General features: G+C 46.6%; 1 protein-coding gene across 3 annotated transcripts in view; it reads right to left on the bottom strand.

Annotated features, from left to right (window-relative positions):
• The window catches only part of SLC44A3 (solute carrier family 44 member 3), a 95459-nt gene that overhangs the window by 9221 nt on the left and 63018 nt on the right, over positions 1 to 23220 (bottom strand). The window contains exon 13 of one of the 3 annotated variants that reach the window (XM_045801736.2): positions 16758 to 17109. The exons of the other annotated variants lie outside the window; for them this stretch is intronic. Within the exon in view, the coding sequence (XP_045657692.1) occupies positions 17014 to 17109 (96 nt within the window). The 3' untranslated portion in view covers positions 16758 to 17013. Of the gene's footprint in view, positions 1 to 16757; positions 17110 to 23220 lie in introns of those variants that run through there. 3 annotated transcript variants of the gene reach the window in all.

Genomic DNA, 23220 nt, shown 5'->3' with positions numbered 1-23220 from the left:
GGGCCCCGAAGAGGAGTGTGGTGGGAAATGGGTCTGGAGGAGCCATGTGTGAGCCAGACCTCGGTGGGGCTGAAATGCCCTGGTGTGGAGCAAGGGGAGAGACCAGAAGTTTCAGGATCAGGTCATCTTCAGCCTGTGCTTCTGGAAGCTCTCCCAGGCTGCCCTGTGCTCTCCCAGGGCAGATGTCCCCTCATCACTGTCTCCTGTTTAACCACAAAGCCCTGTCCGTCTTCTCATCCATGCCTCTGGGGAGCCCCAAGCACCTCCACAGTGCCTAGGGGGCCCTGCTTAAGTTCTGCATAAATGCTGTGCCATCAGCCACCCGCTGAGCACGGTGGGCCATGAGCGGCCAGAAGCCAGGGGCCAGGCCCAAAGAAAACGAGCCCTTCGCTGGGGACAATAAGAGTATTAGGAATTGTAATACTTGTAGTACTCTTCCCGCACCCCACTTCAAGGCGGGCCTTAGCAATACGTCCCAGGTGGTTCACCACTGGCCTGACAGTAGCTTCCTAATGTGTTTCCATGGCCTCTCTTTGCTTGCTTGCTTCCTCCCTCCTTCCTTACTTCCCTCCCTTTTTTTTCTTTTTTTTTTTTTTTTTTTTTGCTGTCAGTAGGCAAGTGTGAAGCTTCTGTGTGTAAGGCAATGAAACTAGAGAGTGATGGCCAGCGTTCCCGGAGTGCACACCACGCGCCATGGCCTGCTCGTGTTCTACACTCCCCTGAATGCATTAACTCATTTAATCCTCTGCAAACCCCGACTGGGTGAGAAGGCTGCCGAGGGAACGAAAGCACGGAGAGGTCAGTGAGGCCGCACACCCCCGCTGCACCCAGGCAACCCCCGCTGCACCACTTACGAGAAGCAGATCTCTGACTCACTCGGGCCCATCTGCAGGGAAACATTTGCTTTGAGCTGCATTTTGTGCTTTTCCCTCTAAAAGGTTCAAAATAATAAAGTGGTGCTCTCAAGAGACGTAGCGTGAGAAAGGGCTACGGATGTGGCAGGACGGCCCAGTGGAGAGGGGCTGGGTTCCAAGCGCATTGCCTCCGACCACTGGCTACGTGGCCTCCACTGAGTAATGTCACTCCCACAGCTTGTAAAAGGTGTCTGCCGGCTCCGAAGTTCTGCACGGAAGAGGCTCCGTGCTTGGCCTCCTCCTTTGTAGAGGCCCGGGCGCCCTCCCCTTATCACGTTATATAATCTCACCTGTTTCTTATCACAATTCAGTGAAATAATCACCGTGGGTATTATTGTTCCCATTTCACAGAAAATTCTAATTACTGAAGAAAAAGGAAAGAGCTTTAAGTATACTTTTAAGTAACAGAGAAGCTGGATTACCTCGGTAATTTGAGAGTTGTCCAAGAATGTTAATCGCACCTCTGACACAGAAAGAACATTTTTGCTCCTTAAGTCAAACCCGAAGCCAGCACGGTTCAGCGCTGGGTCCTTCCTCAGCTAAGGGCAGCCGCGTGTCCTCGCACTCACCTGAAGCGGTTCCTTCTTCTGGTGGAGGAACTGTGAACCCGAGGTTCTACTGACTCTTCAAAAAGGTAAAGAGTTTCCCTCCGTATAGGCAGGAAGGCATGTGCCAAAAACCATGCCGTGAATAGCCAGCTTTATTTCTGGAATGCCTTCCTAATAAAGGCCTGATATTTATTAACTCAGAAATACAACAAGAACTCCTAAAACAAACCTGAGAACCTGGATGATGAGTAAATAACCCTGGTATTCATCCTTCCCTCAAAACTAAAAGAAACACAGTGAAATCTGAGCCCAGATACATCCCCATACATCCCAGCGCCCTTCCTTGGGATTACAGTAAAAATTGCAGGAACCGCTCCAAGCCAGTTTCATCTTGAGCTCTCTTTTTATCACAAACACATGCCCAGTGAGGCATATACAAACAGCCTCCCTGCCTTCCAGGGCCTTGCATTCACCCTTCAGAGCTGTTCAGGAGTTCACTAGTCACTAGCCGCAAAAGTCCAACGAGGCAGTGAGCAGGGGGAATCTGCCAGTCCCCTCCGGGGCTGGGGCCAGGTGGGAGGTGGTGGAAGAACGAATGTGCCTTTGATGAGACCTGCTGCTGCCTGTAAAGCCAGGGCAGTGCTGTCTCGTTTGCTCTTTTAAAATTTATTTGTCTTTATTCCCCCAAATTTATTTAAATTCTAGGTAGTTAACATATAGTGTGTAGTATTGGTTTCAGGAGTACAGTTGAGTGATTCATCACTTACAGACAATACCCAGTGCTCATCGCCACAAGTGCCCTCCTTAATAGCCGTCACCTATTCAGCCCATCCCCTGCCCCACCTCCCCTCCATCAACCCTAGGTTTGTTCTCCATAGTTAAGAGTCCCCTATGGTTTGTTTTCCTCTTTTTCCCCCCTTCTTGCTCATTTTTAGAATAATGGCTTTATTATTTTTATGCCCACTATAAGAAAATGAAGCAACATAGAAAGAGACAAAGAAGAAAGCAAGGAAATCACTCTGATGCCACTCCTAAGAAATAACCATTGCTAACACCATGTGGACCGTACCCCAGCATTTCTCCGCAAACATAGCAAAGAGGAGGAAGAATGGATGGAAAAGTACAAGTCACAAAATGAAACATACTTTTTTATGTTATTTTATTTTACTTTTATTTATTTTTTAAGATTTTAAAGTAATCTCTACACCCAACGTGGGGCTCGAACTCACAACCCTGAGATCAAGGGTTGCATGTTCCACCAACTGAGCCAGCCACACATCCCTCTATACGTCATTTTAAATAAAAACACTGATGTTAATTTGACTTCGACAGAAGAAAATGAAACTAAACTGAAAGTGAAGGAATATTTGAATTTCAGGCAACTCTATCTTCACAAACTAGCCTTCGGTTTCTAAAAAAATCTTTCTAAAATCATTATTAAAAATGTTAAGAGTTTACTTTTTTTTTTTTTTTTTTTTTTTAGCACTGTGTCTTAATTTAGGCAGCAGATGGTGAAAGATGAGGGGGATGACCCCCGGGGATGACCATCCACAAGAGTGTCTTTCAAGTTTAGATGTGGCTGCTCTGCCTAATTCACAGAAACAAGCACAGAAAGTCAAGCAAAATGAGGAGACGGAGGAATACACTCCGAATGAAAGAAAAAGACAAAACTTCAGAAAAGGAACTAAATGAAATGGAGATAAGCAATCTACCCGATGAACAGTTCAAAGTAACAGTCATGGCGCCTAGAGAAGAACAGAACGACTCAGTAAAAACTTCAACAGAGGGATGGAAAATATAAAAAAGAACCAATCAGCGTTGACGAATACAAGAACTGAAAAAAAACACACTAGAGGGTATCAACAGTAGACTAGAAGACGCAGAAAGAATGGTCAGTGATCTGGAAGACACGGTAGTGGAGAGCACGCAAGCTGAACAGCAAAAAGAACAAAGAATTTTAAAAATGAGGATAGGTTATGATTTGAATTTCCCTGATGGCTAACAATTTTGAACATTTTTTCAAATCAAAACCACATTGAGATACCACCTTACGCCAGTTAGGATGGCAAAAATTGACAAGGCAAGAAACAACAAATGCTGGAGAGGATGTGGAGAAAGGGGATCCCTCTTATACTGTTGGTGGGAATGCAAGTTGGTACAGCCACTCTGGAAAACAGTGTGGAGGTCCCTTAAAAAGTTAAAAATTGAGCTACCCTATGATCCAGCCATTGCACTACTGGGTATTTACCCCAAAGATACAGACGTAGTGAAGAGAAGGGCCATATGCACCCCACTGTTCATAGTAGCATTGTCCATAATAAATTGTGGAAGGAGCCGAGATGCCCTTCAACAGATGACTGGATTAAGAAGATGTGGTCCATATATACAATGGAATATTACTCAGCCATCAAAAAGAACGATTTCACAACATTTGCAGCAACATGGACGGGACTGGAGGAGATAATGCTAAGTGAAATAAGTCAAGCAGAGAAAGATAATTATCATATGGTTTCACTCATTTATGGAACATAGGAAATAGGAAGATCGGTAGGAGAAGAAAGGGAAGAATGAAGGGGGGGTAAACAGATGGGGGAATGAACCACGAGAGACTATGGACTCTGGGAAACAAACTGATGGCTTCAGAGGGGAGGGGGGTGGGGGACTGGGATAGGCCGGTGATGGGTGTTAAGGAGGGCACGTATTGCATGGTGCACTGGGTGTTATATGCAAATAATGAATTATGGAACATTACATCAAAAACTAAGGATGTACTGTATGGTGACTAACTTAATAAAAAATTATTATTAAAAAAATGAGGATAGGTTAAGGGATATCTTGGATAACATCAAGTAAATAAACATAGGGGTCCCAGGAGGAGAAGAGAGAGAGAAAGGGGAAAAAAAATTATTTGAGGGGTGCCTGGGTGGCTCAGTTGGCTTTTGATTTTGGCTCAGGTCATGATCTCAGGGTTGTGAGATTGCACCCTGTGTTGGGCTCCACACTGGGCATGGAGCCTGCTGAAGATTCTCTCTCTCCTTTTCCCTTTGCCCCGCCAGCCCCCCTAAAACAAAACAACAACAAAAGAACAACAACAACAACAAAATTTCCCTAACCTGGGGAAGGAAACAAACATCCAAGTTCAGGAAGTACGGAGAGTGCCAAACAAGATGGACCCAAGAAGGTCTGCACCATGACACACCGTCTATTGTCAAAGATGAAGGATAAGGAGAGAATTTTAAAAGCAGCAAGAGAGAGGACACTAGTAACATACAAGGGAGACCCCTACAAGACCATCAGCTGATTTTTTCAGCAGAAACCTTGCTGGCCAGGGGCCCCTGGGTGGCTCAGCCGTTAAGCGTCTGCCTTCGGCTTAGGTCATGATCCCAGGGTCCTGGGATCGAACCCAACATCGGGCTCCCTGCTCGGCGGGAAGCCTGTTTCTCCCTCTCACACTCCCCTTGCTTGCGTTCCCTCTCTCACTATCTCTCTCTGTCCAATAAATTAAAAAATAAAAAAAAATAAAGTCAGATGATGAGTAACCTTAATGACATCTGCTAAGTCCCTTTAAAAAAAAAAAAAAAGAAAAGAAAGAAAGAAAAGAAACCTTGCTAGCCAGAAGAAAGTGGCATGATATATTCAAAGTGTTGAAAGGGAAAAACTTACAACCAAGAATATTCCGCCCAGCAAGGTTATCATTCAAAATTGAAGGAGAAATAGAGAGTTTCCCAGATAAAGAAAAGTTAAATGAGTTTATTACCATAAAACTGGCCTTACAAGAAACATTTAAGGAACTCTTTAAGTGGAGAATAAAAGACCATAGTTAGAAGAATTATGAAAGGAAAAAAATTCACTGGCAAAAGCAAATATACAGTAAGGGTAGTAGAGCAATCACTTATAAAGCTAATATGAAAGTTAAAAGACAGAAGTAGTAAAATTGATTATATCTAAAAAAATTAGTTAAGGGGACTCACAAAATAAAAAGATGTAAAACATAACAACATATACATAAAAGATTAGGGAGGGTAAAGAAGAAGTTCTTTTAGAATGTGTGTGAACTTAAGTGACCTTCAACTTAACATCGACTGCTTTATACTTAGGGTGTCACATAGGAACCTCGTGTAACCACAGACCCTGTAACAGATACACGCAAAATAGAGAGAGCGAGCCAAACATAACGCTAATGAAAGTCATCAATCACAAAGAAAGATAGCAAGAGAAAAAGAACCAGAGAAGAACCACAGAAACAACTAGAAATCAATAAACAAAATGACAAGAAGTACACACTTATCAATAGTAACTTTAAATGTAAATGGTCTAAGTGTTCTAATCAAAAGACAGAGGGTGGCACACAATGGATTAAAAACGGAGACCCATCTATATGCTGCCCAGAAGAGACTCACTTCAGACCTAAAGATAAGTACAGACTCAAAGTGAGAGGCTAGAAAAAGATATTCCATGCAAATAGAAGGGGGGGGGGGAAAGCCGGGATAGCTGTCCTCATATCAGATACTTATATCAGCAATACTTATATCAAAATACTTTAAAACAAAGGCTGTAACAAGAGACAAAAACAGGGTATTACGTAATGATGAAGGGATCAACCCTACAGGAGGAGTTAACACTTGTGAATATCTGCGTACGCAACGTCAGAGCACCGAGGTACACAAAGCAGGTATTAATAGACAGAAAGGGAGAAACTGACAGTAAAAAATAAGAGGCTTTAACACCCGCCTGCGTCAACGGACAGGTAGCCAGGCGGGAGATCCTTCAGGAAACAGTGTCTTTGAAGGACACATTACATAACCAGATGGACTTAAGAGATTATATATACAGAACATTCCTTCCAAAACCAACAGAACACATATTCAAGAATACACGGAACATTCTCCAGGACAGATCACACATTAGCCCACCAAACCAGTCTCAACAGATTTAGGAAGACTGAAATCATATCATGCATCTTTTGGGACCCTGACAGTATGAAATTAGAAATCAATTATAAGAAAAAACACGAACACATGGAGGCTAAACAACATATTACTAAACAACTAATAAGTCAATGAGGAAATCAAAGAAGAAATTTAAACATATATAAAGACAAATGAAAATGATAACACAGCAGTCCACAACCTCTGGGATGCAGCAGAAGCAGTTCTAAAGGGGAAATTTATAGTGATACAGGCCTACCTTAGGAAATAAGAAAAATCTTAAAACAACAACCAAATCTTACACCCAAAGGAACTCGAAAAAGAACAAGTAAAGCCCAAAGTTAGCAGAAGGAAGGAAATAACAAGATCAGATAAATAAATGAAATAGAGATTAAAAAAAAAAACAATAGAAAAGCCCAATGAAACCAAGAGCTGGTTCTTTTAATAGTTAAATAAAATTAAAAAGCCATCAGCCAGACTCATTATGAAAAAGAGAGAGAGGACCCAAATAAATAAAATCAGAAACAACAGAGGAGAAGTAACAGCTGACACCACAGAAATACAAAGGAGTATAAGAAACTACTGTGAAAAATTATCTGCCAATAAATTAGACAACCTAGAAGAAATGGATAAATTCCTAGAAACATACAATCTTCCAAAACTGAAACAGGAAGAAACAGAAAATCTAAAAAGACTAATTACTAGAAACAAAATTGAATTGGTAATCAAAATATTCCCAACAAACAAAAATCGAGGACCAGATGGAATCACAGGTGAATTCTACCAAGCATTTAAAGATGAGTTAATCTCTATTCTTCTCAAAGTATTCCAAAAAATAGAAGAGGAAGAAAAGCTTCCAAATACATTCTGTGAGGCCAGCATTACCCTGATGCCAAAACCAGACAAAGACACCACACAAAAAAAGAAAACCACAGGCCAATATCCCTGTTGAACATAGATGCAAAATCCTCAACAAAATAATAGGAAAATGCATTCAATAATATATTAAAAGGACCACTCATCACAATCAAGTGGGATTTACTGCAGGGATATAAAGATGGTTCAAATATTTGCAAATCAATCAATGTGTTACACCTCAATTAACAAAATGAAGGATAAAAATCATATGATCATCTGAATAGATACAGAAATAGCATTTGACAAAATTCAATATCTGTTCATGATAAAAAATGGGGTTAGAGGAAACGTACCTCAACCTAATACAGGCCATATATGAAACCCACAGCTAATGTCATCCTTGACAGTGAAAAACGGAGAGCATTCCCTCTAAGATCAGGAACAAGACAAAGACGTCCACTCTCACCACGTCCTTCCACAAAGTACTGGAAGTAAGTCCTAGCCACAGTAATCAGATAAGAAAAAGAAAAGGCGTCCAAATTGGTTGAAGAAAGAAAGAAGACCACTGTCTTTAGAAAGAAGACTGTCACTACTTGCAGATGACATGATACTATACATAGAAAACCCTAAAGACCACCAAAAAACGACTAGATTAAATAAATTCAGTAAAGTTGTAGGATACACAAAATATATAGAAATCTGTTGCATTTCTATATACTAATAACAAAGTAGCAGAAAGAGAAATTTAGAAAACAATTCCATTTATACTTGCACCAAAGCAATAAAATACCTAGGAAAACTCAGTCAAGGAGGTGAAAGACCTGACCTCTGAAAATTATAAAACACTGATGAAAGAACTTGAAGACACAGAAACAAATGAAAAGACCACAATCATCAAATATCCATATTACCCAAAGCAATTACAGATTCAATGCAATCCCTATTAAAATACCAACTGTATTTTTCACAGAACTAGGACAACTAATAGTAAAATTTCTATGGAACCACAATTGACCCCAAATAGCCAAAGCAATCTTGAGAAAGAACAAAGCTAAAGGTATCCCAATTTTAGCTTTCAAGATATACTACGAAGCTATAATAATCAAATCAGTATGGTACTGGTTCAAAAATAGAGGATGGATAGAATAGAGAGCCTAGAAATAACCCACACTTATATGGTCAACTAATGGACAACAAAGGAGGTAAGAATATTTAATGGGCAAAAGACAGTCTCTTCAATAAATGGTGCTGGGAAAACTAGAGAGCTACATACAAAAGAATGAAACCGAACCACTTTCTTACATCATACACAAAAATTAATTCAAAATGGATTAAAGCTCTAAGTGTGAGACATGAAACCATAAAATTCCTAGCAGAAAACATAGGCAGTAATCTCTTTGACACTGGCCTTAGCAACGTGTTTATAGATATGTCTCCTGAAGCAAGGGAAACAAAAGCAAAAATAAACTATTGGGATGACACCAAAATAAAAAGCTTCTGCACAGAAAAGGAAATCATCATCACCAACAAAACAACTAAACAACAAAACAACAACAACAGAAGTGGGAGAAAATACTTGCGAATGACGTATCCAATAGAGGGTTAGTATCCAAAATATATAAAGAACTTTCACAACTCAACACTACAAAAGCAAATAATTCAATTCAAAAATGGGCAGAGGACCTGAACAGACACATTTCCAAAGACATCCCGATGGCCAACAAGCATATGAAAAGATGCTCAGCATAGCCCATCAGCAGGGAAATGCAAATCAAAACCACAATGAGAGATCGCCTCATCCCTGTCAGAACGGCTGCGATCGAACAGACAAGAAACAAGTGTTGGCGAGGATGCGAAGAAAAAGGAGCCCTTGTTCACTGTGGGTGGGAACGCAAGCTGGCACAGCCACTGTGGGAACCAGTATGGAGGTTCCTCAAAAAGTTAAAAATAGGAATATCACATTATCCAGTAATTCCACTAGTAGGTATTTACCTAAAGAAAATGAAAACGCTAGGGGCACCTGGGTGGCTCAGTCGGTTAAGCGTCTGCCTTTGGCTCAGGTCATGATCCCAGGGTCCTGGGATGGAGCCCTTCATCCGTCTCTGTGCTCAGCAGGGAGTCTGCTCGCCTTCTGCCTCTGCCCACCCCCCCACCTCCACTCGTCCTCTTTCGCTCTCTCAAATAAATAAAAAATCTTAAAAAAAAGAAAATGAAAACATTCAAAAAGATACAGGCACCCCTATGTTTACTGCAGCATTATTTACATTAACCAAGATGTAGGGGCGCTCTAAGTGTCCACCAATGGATAAAGGAGAATATTACTCAGTTATAAAAAATATAACACGGATGCACCTAGAGGGTATTATGCTAAGTGAAATAAGTCAAAGAGAAAGACAAATACATATGATTTCACTTAAAAACAAAACAAACAAAAAGCAGAACAGACTCACAAATACAGAGAAACGATGGTTGCCAGAGGGGGAGGGAGGCAGAGTGGGTAGGGGAAGTGGGAGACACGGACTTCCAGTTAGGGACTGAATAGTCACGGGAGGAAAGGCACGGCGTGGGGAATAGGGTCAGCGGCACGGCGCAGTGCTCTATGCTGTCGACGTGAGCTCACTTGCGGTGAGCACCGCGTAACACACGGCTGTTGAATCAGTGCTTACCCCCGAAACTAACGTAACACTGTGTGTCAACCAGGCCTCAATAATAATTTTTAAAAAAGAATAAAGACAGAGGTTTAAAGGAGATTCTGTCTTCCCAGAGAGTAATTTCTTTAAAAAAGGGGGCGGATTAAGTAAGAGTCCCTTCACACTTTCTCCCACCTTCTGATTTGATTTTCTTATTTAATTTAATTAATTAATTTGACAGTGAGAGAGCGAGAGAAAGCACAAACAGGGGGAGCAGGAGAGGGAGAGGGAGAAGCAGTCTCCCCACGGAGCAAGGAGCCTGATGTGGGACTCGATCAGAGCGGAAGGCAGATGCTTAACCTTAACCTACCGAGCCACGAGCCACGTTGGCACCCCTCCCACCTCCTGATTTCAGGGAGTTTCATTATTATTCGGCACTTCACAGTGTCTGCAGGGCCCCTCCCGAACCCTCCACTGCAAACAGTGTTCCTTCAGCCAAGATGTTCTTCCAGAGCCCCCACTCTCTCTGTGCAGCTCACGTTTGTTGAATGATAAAGGAAGATGCTTTTGGCAAACCAAGAATGTTTTCCAAATAATATTTCTTCATACAAAACCCAAACTCAATTGATGGGTACACTTGTTCTTTCGGTAGAATGTTAGGATTAAAAGGCACCCCAGACGTCGCCCAGGAAAATCCTCTTTTCCTGATGAGGAAAAACATCTCAACACGCTAAGCGACCAAAGGTGACAAAACGGAACACAGGGGTGGTGTTCACAGCTGGTGCCCCTTCCTCCCACAAATCAGGCAACCGCGTCTTGCTGAACCTGACCTGCCACAGGTGTGTGAGCCAAGCTCCGCTCTCTGCAGTGAAAACTAGCAGAACAACAGTCTGATGAAGAAGGACGAGGCCGGAGCCAGGGCTGTGCAGGAAGTGCCACCTTGGTTCAGCGGGCCCTTTACCAGCCCAGGGCAGACGGGAGGCCTGATCTCCCACAGGCCCAGGCGAAACTTCTGGATCCGTGAAATGGGAAATGCCTGTTCTGTTGTTTTGACTTCAGGCTTTATCAGATAGAAGATTAAGCATCTGCCTTCGGCTCAGGGCGTGATCCCGGCATTATGGGATCGAGCCCCACATCAGGCTCCTCTGCTATGAGCCTGCTTCTTCCTCTCCCACTCCCCATGCTTGTGTTCTCTCTCGCTGGCTGTCTCTACCTCTGTCGAATACATAAAATCTTAAAAAAAAAAAAAAAAAAAGAAGAAGATTAAATAGATGGGCTGTCCCTGGCGAGTGAAGACCCCTGGTTTCCTGTCCCCTCACCCTTCTCCTTGACCAGGAACTCCAGGTGGCACAATGGAGCCACAGGGCCACGCTCTGCAGCCCCCCGGGGCACCACACAGTAGCGCACCCTCCCTGAGCTCTCCGCTTCCGGGCCTCAGCTGCTTCATCTGTACAGACGGGGTGACACCGCCCGATGCGCAGCGGCCCGGAGAGGCTAAGCCCAGACTGTGTACGTGCTGCTCGCCGCGGTGCCCGGCACACTGTAAGAACGACCAACGGCTGCTACGGACGGACTCCGGGAGGCCGGTTCTTTAGAACCATGCGAGAGTGTCAGGCATCTCTGATTTGAAGCTCAGGACCGTGGAAATGTCAAGGGGAGAGGGAGCGCAGAAATGGGAATGTTCGCATGTTTTCGTATGCCCTGCGGTTTGGGGAGATTAAGTCACGTCACTGTCCCTTCACGAACACGTTTCTGGTGGACACAGGGCTGGCGAGGCAAAGACTGACCGGTACGAGAAAGGCCTGCTGACAGAGAGCCGGGCAGTCAGTGGAAAGGTCGCTGGCTGTGGAGGATGGTTATTGGTTTGTACCGTAACTTGGCTCAGTTTGCAGCGAAAAGCTCATAAGAAAAATGCATTTCCTTAAAGACACTATAATAACAGATCTTTTCTCCTTGAAGCTTCAGAAGACTCTAAGACCATCTACTCTAGCTCTTCTGGGAAAGCAGTTTCCCTGGAAGTCAGCCCAAGGTGTTGGTAGTGCAGCTCTAAGGACAAAGCACGTCCAAGCTTGTGTTTCTTTATTCCCTCCCCGCTCCCCTCGGCAGAGCTCTGAGCTGCGTGGAGGGGCACGAAGCCAGGGCTGGTGCTGAGAAGTTCAGGCCCCGCTCTTCAATCATGCTTCCATCCACAGACAAGGTCAGGGCTGGGGACAGGGCACCCAGCCAGGTCAGCGGCCTCCTGCTCTTGGGACCTCACCAAGTTTCTTTGCGGCCACCTTGACGGAGGCCGGACGTGGGCCGGACGTGGGAGCGCCCTTCCCCACCCCCACCGCACTGCGTCTGCTGGAAGGCACTTGGCCTCAGCTGTCCCACCGCCTGGATGAAGGCGAGTCCAGCAAACGCTCCTCGCTGCCCCACCCCGACGCCAACTGAGGCATTCTGTACCAGGCGAAAGGAGCGGGGAGAGGAACCCACTTGAAGAGCCGTCAAAGCCTGGGTCCACTTGCCAAAACTTTCAGGAACTGCGAGCCCCACCTAGAGAAGGAAGCGAATTGAACGAGATTCCCTTAATTGCTTCTCCTCCCGGTTTTCACAGCCCTTGTTTCTCAACCACCTGCAGAGATGAGACTGAGTGGAAGGAGTGTCCGGCTACCCCAGATCGACGTGTCATGGCTTCCTCTGCTCTCCTGACCTCTGTTTCTTCTCCCTGGGCATTTTCTCCTTTTCCTCTCCTTCTTATTCCCCACTCCAGGAGGTCTCAGGCTGTGCTCATTCCCTGAGGTGTGGTTAGGGGGCTCTGAAGGGGTGGGGGCAGGAAGACACCCAGTCTGCAACTCATATCAGCTTTTGCTTTCCAACATTTTAAGCTCTTTAAGCTCTTACCTACCAGTGGAGAAGGTAAAGGAAGGGGATTCTCAGTGTGAGCCAAATGTCTCAGAGTAGGAGGTGTAGGCCTTCCTCTACCCCTAGATTAGAAAATGAGACTCCCCTGGGCTGAAGGAAGGAGGGAAAAGAGATCTACGGGTCTGACCAGGGGTCCAAGTCTCCCTTTTTTTTTTTTTTAGCAGAACATGGAGAAGTAGCAAGACTCTAAAGGGAAGTACCCACTCTTGAGTACATGGGTTTGCTGGGACTGAAGGGGTTCCAGAGACATAGGGCTTTCAGCGCTAAAACCAGAACACCCCAGACAAAGCAGGAGGGTTGGTTAACTCACAGTACACATCCAGGCAGATAAGACCATGAGGGGCTTTGCAAAAGATTCCTGCTCCCCAAGTAAGGCCTGAAGATGGGATGCCATGAATAGGAAAGGGGGATGTCTTAAGGGCAGCCTGTGTGAACTAATGCTCGGGGACACCTGAAATCTCCTATAAGGCCATGGGGGAAGAGCCCAAGAATAACAGCCGACATTTCCTGCCAGTCCAGTGTAATGGGAGCTCCAAGTCAGAAACTAGGTTGAGAACCATGATACAGTATTTCCCACATATCCGAGTATGTGACTGAGATTCACACCCATGTGGAAGTCAGTCCAAGATGACACACAGAGGCCGATAGCCAGAGCACCATGAGACTCCAGCTTGTAGCAGAACGTGAGTTAGTGACTGGGGCACTGATGTGGCTTTTATTCCCTCAACCACTGGGATTCACACCTTCCAGGTTTTATTTGATGATTGCATCCTTTAGTCCCTGGCCAACAATCACTTCTTCCTCCCAACCAGTCTCCATGTCTAGGACAATGACAACCGGGGGACGACAGCTGAGGAATGTCCTCCCAGTCACTGTCTTGCTTAGAAGGGTATGGAAGAGAGGAGGGGAAGGCATGGGTTCAGAGGTGGGCATTCGGAGCCCTCTGATAATAACTGTCCCAGAAGCAGTCCAGATAGAGAGATGACACGAAGAAACCTTCTTTCCGCCGTGAGGAAGATTAGGTTTGGGATAGGAGCTACTTAATGGTTTAATTCCATTTCCCACACTAAATGAATTTGGGAAATGTTGAAACTATAATCTTTAAATTTTTTAAAGTTTTTACATAAACTCCAGTTAACATACAGTGTAAAATATTAGTTTCAGGTGTACAATATAGTGATTCAACACTTCATACAACACCCAGTGTTGTCACGTGTCATCACATGTGCCCTCCTTCATCCCATCACCTATGGGGGTTGGGTTGAATAACATTTACATTTCTTAAGCAATTAGGGTAATGCTGAGAACTTGGACTGTGAAAGTTCTATCTTCGATTCTAAACCGCCTCCTCCAACCCAGCCCCCACCCTGGCTGGGAATCACAGATGATGGCAAGCCCAGCCTCAGTGGCCAAGCAAGCATGGAGCCCACAGCAGACACGAGCCTGCAGATGGGAAGGACACAGGAATCCATCTGCAGTTGCCACAGCCCCACATCGAACACTATTTATCAGAGCGGTGTTTTCATGTGTCACCTGCTTCCTTATTTATGAGGAAATTGGATTTTGCTAACTTCAAAGGGAGTTTTCACAGAAGACCAAAGTTAAAAACACAGGCCATCTCCCTCAGCATGTTGCCCGTGCAGCTAGAGCGTGCCGTGACGAGAAGGCACAAAGAGCAGTAAGGGGTTGCTTCCCGTCCTACAGGATGCTCAGACTTGTGAACAGTCTTAGAGTAGAGCAAATGGCGAGTCCTTGCAACAGATGACCTTTGAACCAGTGTTGCTGGAAAAGCCCCGGTTGCCTTTGATAGGCAGTGATACAACGGCCCAGGCCTGCTGAAGACGGGAGTGAAGAAGAAAATGAGCCCTAGGTGCAGAAGAGAGGGGCCAGACTGCTGTGCGGGGCATGTTTCCGCAACCTCAGACCACAGTCAGTTCTTGTCTCCCGGTCACGGGTTTGGATCTGAACGCTAACTTTCCCTCACCATCACCCTTCGTGAGGGGAAAGCTTGGGCATCATTCTGGACTAGGGGGACTGGCAGGGCCGCTCTTAGCCATTCAACTGCCTCCAACAAGTCACTAGCGCGGTGGCCCTGGGAAGAGAAAGGTATAATCTGAGGACGTCCCTGTGGATGTGGATACACTTCTAACTGCGCAGGTGCATGAATAACCTCTGGAGCTCAGCCCTACTCCAAGTGCGTAGGAAAGAATCGGCGTGCTCATCGCTTAGTGGGCTGGCGATCATGATAATGACTTCCACTTCTTCAGTACGTACCCCTACGTGCAGGCACGACGCGGAGAGCTTTGCAAACATGACCTATTTAATTACCTATAATAATCCTGGGGAACAGGCATTGTTGTACCCAACCTGTCTAGCTACATGGTAGACATCCAATATCTGGTGAATGAGCGAGTAAGCAAAAGTAACGAACCCTCTCCTTCCCTCACAAGAGAAACACACACGGAGCGTGTGCTGAGCCAGACGGCATGTTATGGTATATGTACGACTTAGTGGACCCTCTCACTGCCTATGAGGTAGGTTTAAGAATTTGCTTTATATATGGGGTCTGTCCAATGTCACACAGTAAGTGGAGAAGCTGTAATTCAAGCCCAGACCTGTCTGCCTTCTTCCTACTTTATCAAACTGCTAGGAAATGGGTATAGGGTCCAGATCCAAGGAAGGGGGAAGGGGAGGAAGGAGGAGTTCTCAGAAGATGTGGATACATGTTGGGGTGCCTGGGTGGCTCAGTGGGTTAAGCAACTGACTCTTGATTTGGGCTCAGGTTATGATCTTAGGGTCCTGGGATCGAGACCTGCATCAGGCTCCCTGCTCAGTGGGGAGTCTGCTTGTCTCCCTCTCCCTCAGCCTCGTCCCCTGCTCACAACCACACACACTCTCTCTGAAATAAATTAATAAATCTTAAAAAAAAAAAAAGATGTGGATAAATGTCTTCCAGAAAAAAAGGGAGAGCGAAAGTGTAAGGAGAAGAGGCTTGGAGAAGGAAGCCGGGGACTTGGAACCATTAACAAGAGGGGAGACCTCGTCCTTCCCAGGATCCAAATGTTCCACACCCTTCTGCCGTAGAAGCACAGAACTGACTTCCATGTTGGCCAAGGAATGGGACAGATCTACCTACAGTTCTGCTTAAAAGGTAGGCCAGGGCAGCTCACACCATGTAAGGTGGTGTGCTTGTCTATCTCCAGTGTCTCAGTGACACTTGTGAAGGCAAAGGAGAGAAAAAGACACAAGGCAGAGAAGAGGAGAAAAAGCACTGTCCACTGTGTGACCCTGGCTGAGGTTTTCGAGCCCTCTGGACCCCAGATTCTGCTATAATGAGGGGAGGGGGCCCCATGATCTCTACAGTTCTAGGGTCTGAGTTCTTATCCTGTGGAAGGAGTGCCCTAGTGGACTGAGAAATCCACTTGGAATCCTGGTGCTGGGTAACCTTGTATTTGTGCTTCCATGGCCAGGGACCTCCTTTAGGGTAACACCTCTCATTTGCTCCCAGAGGGGGAGGCTGACTTAAGGGACTGGTGAGTTTGGGGGGAGGGGCAGAGTTCAGGCTGGCTCAGCCCTCTGTCATTCTCTCTGGGATCCACCTGTCACTGAGAGCACACCTTCTCTGCTCTTAGGAGGTAAGCTGACAGGAGAAACCCCCCGAGGCAAGGCTATACTGTTGGCTGGGCCTGGGAGAGGGTGAGCTGGTCTCTGTTTCAGGAATGAAACATTAATAAGCTGTTCCTACAATGCATCTTCTGACACGTTCCTTAGGTACTCTTAGGTGATTTTTTAAATGTTTTAATGCATTTTTAAATTATTTTTACTTTTATTTTTGAAGATTTTATTTATTTACTTATTTTAGAAAGAGAGAGTATGTGTGTATGAGCAGGGGAAAGGGCATGGGGAGAGGGCGAGGGACAAGCAGACTCCGCACTGAGCACAGAGCCCGATGTGGGACTCGATCCCAGGACCCTTAGATCAACACCTGAGCCCAAACCAAGAGTCTGACGTTCAACCAACTGAGGCCAGGAGCCCCTTAACACATTTTAAAGGCTTTATTTTTAAGTAATCTCTACACCCAACATGGGGCTCAAACTTACAACCCTGAGATCAAGTCACATGCTCCACCAACTAAGCCTAGCCAGGCGCCCCTCAAGGTTTAGTCTTTATCTACTTGACTCTTACGTCTCTCGGTTGTTCAGAACTTGGACAAGGAAGAAGGAATGATTTATTAGGTCTCTAGAGAAATTTCAACACTCAGCTCTGTTGCTTTCCTCCTGTCCCAGAGCAGGCTGCCATTAAACTTCTCTGAACCGAAGTACACCATCTATTAAAAGAAAAAAAAGGAAGAAGGATAATAATCATACCACCGTCACAGGATTATTTGTGAGGCTGGAGATGGTAAATACATAGATAGCATAGCACCTGGTGCACGCAGGTGCCCAGTAAGTGGAGGTATTCTTGGCTTCAGGAATTATACACTACGGAGAGTCAAAGTTATTAATGCCTAATACTCGGTCGCCTCTCAGGAGGGTTTTCTGATTAGCCGAGGGCTGCATGCACAGCTGACCTTCCCTTCCCCATGGTGATGCAGTCATTCACTCAACGAATTGCCTCTCTGAGACGGCGGAAGAATTTCAAGTTGGGAAGGACCTCAGAGCGCAGCCTAAGATGGCAGCTGTTCACCGGGCCTCACTGCAGAAGGAGGAGAGGCTGCTAAGGCCCACTTGGCGAAGAGGGCTTCAGGGCCTCACCCTCCTGAGCCCTGACCCTTGCAACACACCCACAGCAGGTGGGAGCTGGGCTCCAGAGAGGCTGCTCCCAAGACGGCACATGAAGCCAGGCCCCTACGCACAGCAGGCTCAGAGCCAGGCACCAGGAAACATGAGCATACAGTTAGTTTTCTCGCAGACAGTCGGGGGCCCCTGACAAATAGGTGTCTCAATTCCTTTCTATCTAAAGCCAGGGTAGTAGCATTTGCCACCAAACAGCTGGGCTGTGAGGATTACCATCATCTATAAATGGGCCTTGATGCAAACTATCATATTGACACACATGTTAGCTTCTTCCTAAAACATGCACACTTGGGGGCACCTCTCCAGGGTGCCTCACCATCAGCTGGCTTCCCCCAGAATAGCTGGGGAGTGGCAGGACCCAGAGCCACTGCTGTTCCTGGGAGAACGGCCGTCTGGACGTGAGGACGCCATTACGGCAACGTCAGCTACCAAGAGCACTGTGTCCTTTTCAGAAACTTCACATCGTGTTCATAATCCAGTCAGAGAAGTTGCACAATATTCATTACTTTTTTTTTTTTTTTTTCCTGATTTGTACGGGCTGCCCTGGGGAGAGAAGGGAAGTCACTGGAGATCTGCCAGTTGGCTTGGGATGAACCAAAACCTGACAGAGACGGGTCACCGAGTGTCTTTGCTATTGATGGGACTAGGAGAAAAGGATCATTGAAACCGAGTTAACTGCAAGGAAAGCCAGCCATGGGGAGAGAAGGCTTTGAGATATTACAAAATCAAGCCTGCCACAAAGGCTTGGAAGACAGAGCCCAACATTTTGAGCGCTGAAAAAAGGGACTGGCAGGCAGTGTGGGTGGCGGGGGTGGGCTATGAAGCAGGGAGGGGAGGGGGTGTGTTTTCCAAGCAGCGGTGGGTTTTTCTTTGCCCTGGACTGGACAAGATCATCTGCGGCCTTTCTGAGCAGTGTATCTGTTAGGAAGACAGGAAGCTACGGCCATTTCTGATCCACTTCGTGTCTCATACCCAATAGACGCCTAAAAGGACCGTAGGCTGGTAGCTGTAGGGCCTGCACGAAGGCAGACAGGAGCGTCTTGTCTCTCCTCCAGGGGCTGAGCAGGGCACGGGCAGGGATGCCCACGGCGGAGGAGGGACGTGAGGTGCTGGGCGTCACACGGCTCTCCACTCGTGAGACTGACAGAGGTGACTGGCGTCTCACCAGCCTCTGGTCACCAGTCATTTCATGCATTTGCTCCCAGGGCTGCTGTCACGCAGCCCTGGGAGCACCGCGGCAAGGGGACGCTGCTGGATGGCCCCGCACATGCTCCGTGCACCCACAGCCCTCGGAGGCTGGAGATACAGGCCACATAAACCACCGCTCGCGGCTCCTTGTGATCCCAGGCCAAGTCCTCAGCACAGAGGAGAAGTACGACGTGCAAAAAGCCAGAAAAGCACGCAATTCACTCTCTCCCCACTCTGTGATGCGGCAGCGCGGCCTCCGCAGAGCCCACCTCTCAGCTGGGCACCAGGAGGACCCAAAAGCGGCATTCTCATTCTGCAGGAGCTCAGGAAGGTGGAGGGATTCACCCCCGTGCCACGAGGCAGGCAGGAGCCACCTACTGCTGCACCTGACTAGGGCCGCCTTTACCCAGGAGCTCCTCGCAGGAGTCTGGAGGGGAAACCGTCACTCTCCAAGCGTTCGCCCTCGGCCCACAGCTCTCTTCCCACGCCCATCCCCACTTCCGCTGCGAGAACAAAGCACTGAAGAGGAATGCGAGGCTCCACATGATTAAAAGACGGCAAATTAAACAAGAGCCAAATAGTCAACAGAAGTAAAATGTTAATTAAGACAAGAATAACTGCAGTTGAACAACAGAGCCAACCCACAGCGACTCTGGTGGTAGGCCCACAGCAAAGTGTTCTTTCCCGTTTGCTAAGCCCGGCTTGGCGAGCGCACATTCACAAGCTTGCAGTGTTCCCAGGCAAAGCGTCGGCAGCCTGACGTCTTGACAGAGTAATGAATTTGAGTCCGCAGGAAACGAAGTAAAACACCAATTTTAGTTCATAAATGGCGCATTTTAGTAAGCACACTATGTACTTTACTGATTAGTTAGTAGCTCTTGGTTGTAGGCGAAAATGAAAACCCATGCAATTTTGCCATTTGCCTATAAGAATTGAAGAAAGAACATTCTGGAATGTTCAGCTCAGTTTGGAACCATCCGGAAGAGTATTATGGCCCACCAGTGGGTTTCAAACCTAGAGGAACACTGATCTATAACATCAGAGTTAGGCTAGATATCTGTGTCATCAATGGACAAGAGATGCACGCTTCGGGAGACATTTCCATGAGGACCTGTGTGTGGATACCATAAGAAATAAGAGGTGTGTCATTCCTGCCATTGCGTCAGCCTGCAGAGCCCCACAGGGGAACTTCTCAGTCAGGCTCCTGGTACATGCTGGGAGGGAGGGGGAGGCCACAGAATCTCCTTGATGGAAATCTCTGAGAACAGCCAGCCCAGCCTCCCAGAAGCTTTGACACTGACTCCCCCGAGGGGAAAAGGTGGGCCCTGACCACTCCCCCCCCAACAAGCCTTTTCTGGATCTGTAATTGCATGATTCATCCTTCACCCTTTTCAATGCCCCTACACCTGTCCTGTCCTCCACAAAATCTGCCCTGTAAAAGCTTTTGCTCAACTGTCAGCAAACGGACGTGTGACGGACGCCGGAGAGATCTACCACAGACAGTACTTGCGACTGCCTCTCCCCCTGCTTAGCAATGCATACTGGGGAAGGGCTTGGGTCCTGGAGGCAAAGCAGCTACGGGTTTCAACCTAGTTCTGCTCCGAGCTGCGTGCCCTCTCAAGCCTCATCTATGAATTGGAGATACTATCTCAAAGGGCTGTGGGGAAAACGAACAACTGATGTGAGGGCAGGGCGAGTGCTCAGCATACAGCCGGCAACGCAGGGAGCGCCAAACAGCCCACAGCTACTGCTGCCCTTGTCAGCGGGTGACCTCCCGCGGGCGCTCTCCGCTCTCAGCCAAACGCGAGTCTTCATGAACCTCTCCTCATTTCTACGCCCCCCTTCGCGAACTGCGTAGTCCCGTGCCAGCGCCCACGCACGCACCTCTCCGCACTGCTACCCAAAAGTCTCAGGCGAACGCCTCCTACTGCTCCCGCATCTCTCAGGCTGGCTAGCTTGTCAGCTCGCTGTGTATTGGCTCTGTCACCACAGTCCCCTTCCCCTTTATGCCCGGGTTCAGACGGTTGGAATACAGCATAAACGAGCACCCAGTTGTTGGATAAATAAATGTGGGAGGTGTACCCGTGTGATTTTTTCAGGTATACACATATTTGTATTTATGAGGGAGAGACAAACGATGAGACATGATGACACGCGGGGTTTGGTCTCCCAGTCTGCAAGTGAGTTACTGCGCAGCCTTAGGCCGGGTGTCTATAAAACGCAGCCAACTGCCACCTGCCTCCCTCCCGGGGTTGGCCAAGATGGATCGGGCTTTGAAGCAGCAGGGCTGAAACACGACCAGCGCCTTGATGTTAAGTGAAGAAGAGCATCTGGGTTCTGACGGGAACAAATGGGTCTCATTCTCTTTTAGCATTTCCCAGCTCCGATTGCACCAAACCAGGCCAATAAAATAGGCCTCGGCACTTTTAAATCAGATTTCCAGAAATCTTCCCCCAGGAACTCATGACAGTGCCAGGAGATTTTTCAAAAGGCTAATCTAAATTCCTTCTCACGTTAGGCTCCTTTCCCTTTGTCTTCTGCCAAATGAGATCACCAACAGCTCTGACCACAATTATACGGTGATTATCTTTATTCTTAAGATCTGTATTTCACTGTTTTCCAGTAGGTGATTTAGACTAGAGGCGACTGTTTCCTCCCTATCAGAATTCACATCAAGTTTTTTTCCTCTTCCTTCTCCATGCTTCCACCTCTCTCTCCCTCTCCTAACCCTCGGGCCTCCCGGCAGCGCCCGTGTTCGCCCGTACTGCCTGGTCCTGCAGGAGCCACCGCAAGGGAAAGGCCGCTCCGACCGCTGGTGTAGGCCGGGCCTACTGCGCCAGCCCCACGATCAGAATCTGAGGACCCAGCCCTGCTGGCAACACGGATGCACCATGATCTGGATCCCGGCTAGCTGAGCCTTTCTGTGAGTCAGGGACAGTCACTCTCCCTGCACATCTGGTGTAGGGTCCGTCGCCTTTATAATGGTAATGAAGGTGTGGCTAATACTGAGGCTACTTATGGTCCTCGAAACAGTTTGAACTCCCAAGGGAAAGGGGATTGGGTTCATATGAAGTGGTGAAATTTCAGAGCGCAGAAAGTATGTCCCTCAGGATCACAAGGCAGAGGAGAGAAGCACAAACATGGGATAGGCCAGTGGCTTACACATACGATTTAGCGGCATAGCCCTGTCGTCAAATGAAGTCTGCGGTGGAATCCCACTCCCAGCTCCCATCAGAGGGGCACTGCTCTGTGCGGAAGGCAGTGTAAGGGGGTGGAGGCACAGGGCCAGAGCCCAGGCTTCTGCCTCCTCACCCCTGCTCTCCTCTCCTGAAGAGGTGGTTCCTCCAGCATCCACAAGGAGCCCCTAGGCTTCCACAAGTGCAGGAGCCACAGAGAAAGAAAGTGAATTTATATATATAGTGAGAGGGGATGGCAAATGACCTTATGGGACCATGTGGCCAACATATCTGCATATCAATGGTCCCACTGCTCTAGTCTTTTCAGTTTATGTTTCTTAGCCTTGATTTTCATGGAGAGAGAGAGATATATATAGTCATAGTATATTTTTGTAATGTATCTCAATATCTTTGCAGAGTAAATTGGTGTCTGATACGTGCACACGGTTCTAGGAAGAGAGAAGCTGGCATATCACATCCATGACTAGACATTCATAGGGTCTGGTTTCACTTGCTATACGACTCACCATTCTGAAAGGTGCTATGGTATTTTTTTAAAAATTTTATTTATTTATTTGAGAGAGAGAGAGAGCACAAGCAGGGGGAGCAGCAGAGGGGGAGGAGGAAGTAGGCTCCCCACTGAGCAGGACCCCGATGGGATGCGGGCTTGATCCCAGGACCCCGAGGATCCTGACCTGAGCAGAAGGCAGACACTTAACTGCCTGAGCCACCCAGGAGCCGCAGGTACTATGGTATTTTACTATGCTTTACATGCAGGCTTAAAGCAAACCGAAAGAAAATGAAATACACTCTAAAATGAACTCCAAGATTCTTAAGAGCCTCAAAAATGGAGGTTTACACTATAAGATTACACTTTCCCCTGAACAATGAAAGGTATTCTTAATACCACTTATAATAAGATGTTAAACATGGATGGTCTAATCAGTCCCTTTACTTCTGCTGGTATATTTGTTAGGAAGAGGGGCAATAATAAGAAACACTTTGCTAAGTGAGATTTCTGTGGACTTTTAAATTATAAAAGCTGACTTAGAAAAATACTGCTTTGTGTAAATTTGACTAAGGGCTATTAATTTCCTAAATAATCTACAGGAAAACGTAACATATAAATGTCCATCAATTTGAAAGATTCAAGAAAAAAATCTGAAATTCAGACAATTGCAGTATAAAATTTTTTTTCTGATTTTTAAAGGAATATTTATAGCTTGAAAGGGAAAAGCTGGTGAAATATACAAAAATCAGAGAGGCAATTCTTTTCCT

The sequence above is a fragment of the Ursus americanus genome, chromosome 12, assembly GCF_024610735.1.
Source record: "Ursus americanus isolate L20-20 chromosome 12, mUrsAme1.1.p, whole genome shotgun sequence".
NCBI classification, from domain to species: Eukaryota; Metazoa; Chordata; class Mammalia; order Carnivora; family Ursidae; genus Ursus; species Ursus americanus.
Note: the sequence above shows the minus strand (reverse complement) of the source record. Positions and strands in the feature narration are given on the sequence as shown.